The 3,159-nt window shown below is 32.9% G+C and overlaps 1 protein-coding gene across 1 annotated transcript; it reads left to right on the forward strand.

Annotated features, from left to right (window-relative positions):
- The first annotated feature begins 515 nt into the window (after positions 1 to 515).
- Positions 516 to 2,820, forward strand: LOC100797159 (uncharacterized). The gene is made up of 2 exons (XM_003531766.5): positions 516 to 990; positions 2,064 to 2,820. The coding sequence occupies exons 1-2, from the start codon at positions 668 to 670 to the stop codon at positions 2,545 to 2,547; spliced, it is 807 nt and encodes a 268-aa protein (XP_003531814.1). The 5' UTR covers positions 516 to 667; the 3' UTR covers positions 2,548 to 2,820.
- Positions 2,821 to 3,159: the final 339 nt, after the last annotated feature.

Here is a 3,159-nt window from a genome sequence, read left to right on the forward strand (position 1 = left end):
GATTTATTTAAAAAATATAAACTTAAAAAATATAAACATGAACTTGATGAATATATTAAGAAGTTTAAAAAAATGCTAAAAATTACTAAAAAAAACACTTGTTTATTAAATAGTCAAATTAATTTTTTAACTAATAAAAAAATAAAAATTCACTTAAATGTCTTCCTCAATATAATTTATGTTTATTTACTTTCTTCAGTAGAACTGTACTGATTTTGAAGCGTGCAAAGCACACATACATTTTTAGTTTAATTTAAATTTTTAAACTTAATAATTTATTATCATCAAAGTCTTTAAATTTATTTTAATATTATTACTTAATCCATATTTTTTAAACTTTAAATTAATGTGATGGGCATATTGTATTTTTATTGGGATTTATTTGAATTTTTCTTAATTTCAAAAATTAATATCAGACGGCTTTATACATTTCGAGAGCAATAAATGGAGTTTACTTAAAGAAAAAAAAAAGTTAAATTGCAGGTGGCAACATGCAAAAAGGCCAACATTGCTATTCATTTTGATTTCATGGCCATACTCAAAGCCACTCATAATGGTTAACAACAGCCTCAGAATTTTCGCTTCAGCTACAATTCTCTCTCTCTCTCAATCAAACGAAAGGCTAATAAAATATTGGATACCCGTTTGAGCATTAAAGGCTAAAATCATGGCTTTTCTTCTATCCAACCTGAAACCCTCACTGCTACCCCAAACCAAATCAAAACCCATTCCTCAAACGCCTTCACCATCATCAGCAAAACCCACTTCTCAAAGTCCTTCATTGTTCTTCTTCACTTCATCTGCTCCACTTTCCGCACTCCAAAGTTCCACTGCACAGGTTGCTCAGGGGCACACACCAACAACAGGTGCCAGAGACGAGCTTCAGCAGCAGAAGGATGAGTTTTACCTCAATCTTGGCCTTGCTGTCAGGACCCTCCGTGAGGACATGCCCTTCATCTTCGTCAAAGACCTCAATTATGACATTTACAGGTCAATTTCTCATCTGGGTATTTGAGTTTTCGTCTTTGAGACGTGTTATGTGTGGTGTGGTTTTCTGTTAGATTTAACATGTTTCTTACAGGAAAAAAATGGGTTTTTTAATGTTGAATTTGATCATTTCAGTATTTGAATGTTCATCTGAGTTTGGGGGGGGGGGGGGGGGGGTGGTTAATTATGAAATGATTTTTACAGGGGAAAAAAGGGTTATGGGGTTTTTTAATGTGAAATTTGATCATTCCAGTATTGGAATGACCCTTGAAAAGGGGTTTTTGGGGGGGGGGGTTGTTAAATTATGATATGATTCTTACAGGGGAAAAATGGTTTATTTATTTATTTATTTTGAATTTGATCATTTCAGTATTTGAATTTTCATCTTTGATATGTGTTTTTTGTTGTGTGTGTGGTTTAGTGTTAGATTGATCATTTCAGGATTTGAATTTTCATCTTTGAGATGTGTGTGTGTGTGTTTTATGTTGAATTTGATATTTCAGTATTTGAATTTTCACCTTTGGGATATGTGTGGTTTACTGTTAGATTGATCATTTCAGGATTTGAATTTTCATCTTTGAGATTTGTGTGTTTTTTAATGTCGAATTTGATATTTCAGTATTTGAATTTTCACCTTTGGGATATGTGTTTTTGTGCATGTGTGTGGTTTTCTGTTAGTTTTCAGATGTTTCATGTTTGTTACAGGGGAAAGATGGGCTTTTTAATTTTGAATTTTCATCTTTGAGTTGAGGGGTGTGTGTGTGTGATTTTCTGTTACATTAAGATGATTCTTACAGCAAAAAGACGGGGTTTTTAATGTTGAATTTGATCACTTCACTATTTGAATTTTAATCTTTGAGATGAGGGGTGTGTATGTGTGATTTTCTATTACATTAAGATTATTCTTACTGCTGAAAAATGGGGCTTTTAATGTTGAATTTGATCATTTCAGTATTTTAATTTTCATCTTTGAGATGTGTATTTTTGTGCTATGTGTGTGTGTGATTTTCTGTTAGATTTCAGATGTTTATTAGGGGGAGATATGTGTTTTTTAATGTTGAATTTGATTATTTCAGGGATGATATAACATTCAAAGACCCTTTGAATACATTTACTGGTATTGAGAAGTACAAATTGATCTTCTGGGCATTGAGGTTTCATGGTAAAATTTTGTTCCGTGAGATTGCTCTAGATGTGTATAGGATATGGCAGCCTTCGGAGAACGTGATATTGATCAGGTGGAACCTGAGGGGTGTGCCCCGGGTTCCATGGGAGGCTAAGGGTGAATTTCAGGGTACATCTCGGTACAAATTGGACCGAAATGGGAAAATTTATGAACACAAAGTAGATAATTTAGCATTCAACTTTCCACAGACCCTCAAACCAGTTTCAGTTTTGGATTTGGTTACTGCTTGCCCTGCAAGTCCAAATCTAACATTTTCATGGGGTCCTTTGGATTCCAACTCTTCTTCATGGTTAGAGTTTTATCATGCTGTTAAGGACACTGTGGATCAAGAAGAGAGGTTGCTACCACAAGATTGTATGGCTACATGTTCATAGTGACCACTTAGTAAATTGTTCCCTAGATGATATATACTATAGGTTGTAATAGATTGGTTAGATATGATGAAATTTGGTCAATAGCATACAATGGTTTTTCTCAAAGGACAGAGTGTATATAGATAGGCAGGGATGCAGAAGAGTGCAAGTTTCCCATTCTGATGTTGGAGGAAATGAAGGTTTTTATGTCTGGTGAGTTTACACAGATGAGATAGATCTATATGCTATAATCAAAATTTTATAATTAAGAATTATTTTGTTTCTCTTGCAAAATGGAATCTTGGCGTTTTATTCTCATATAATTGTTTAACCTTAAGAATGTTTAATCAGATCAATTTGTATACTCTCTTTCAGTCTTCATGTGTCCTAGTTTCACAATAGTTAATTCTATGCATTCTTGGTTTCAATATATATTTGAAAACCTTATAACTTTGATTTCCTTCACCCTAAATTTGTTCTTAAAGAAAGGTTTATCTGTAACTGGTAAGTAAGAATATGAGCCTCTTTGGATAAACTTCTTCATAAGCACTTCTAGAAGAAAATAAGAAATTAAAAAGCTTCTCCATAAGCTAAAACCAGAATGTGTTAAGTTAAAAATCATCTTTTAGTGAA

This window comes from Glycine max, chromosome 8 (assembly GCF_000004515.6).
Source record: "Glycine max cultivar Williams 82 chromosome 8, Glycine_max_v4.0, whole genome shotgun sequence".
NCBI lineage: Eukaryota > Viridiplantae > Streptophyta > Magnoliopsida > Fabales > Fabaceae > Glycine > Glycine max.

What these genes read in the sequence shown, in the direction of transcription:
- LOC100797159 (XM_003531766.5), top strand. Translation starts at nt 668, where the DNA reads ATGGCTTTTCTTCTATCCAACCTGAAACCCTCACTGCTACCCCAAACC. An exon ending in CTCAATTATGACATTTACAG is followed by an intron (nt 991 to 2,063) that starts GTCAATTTCTCA and finishes TGATTATTTCAG; the next exon opens with GGATGATATAACATTCAAAG.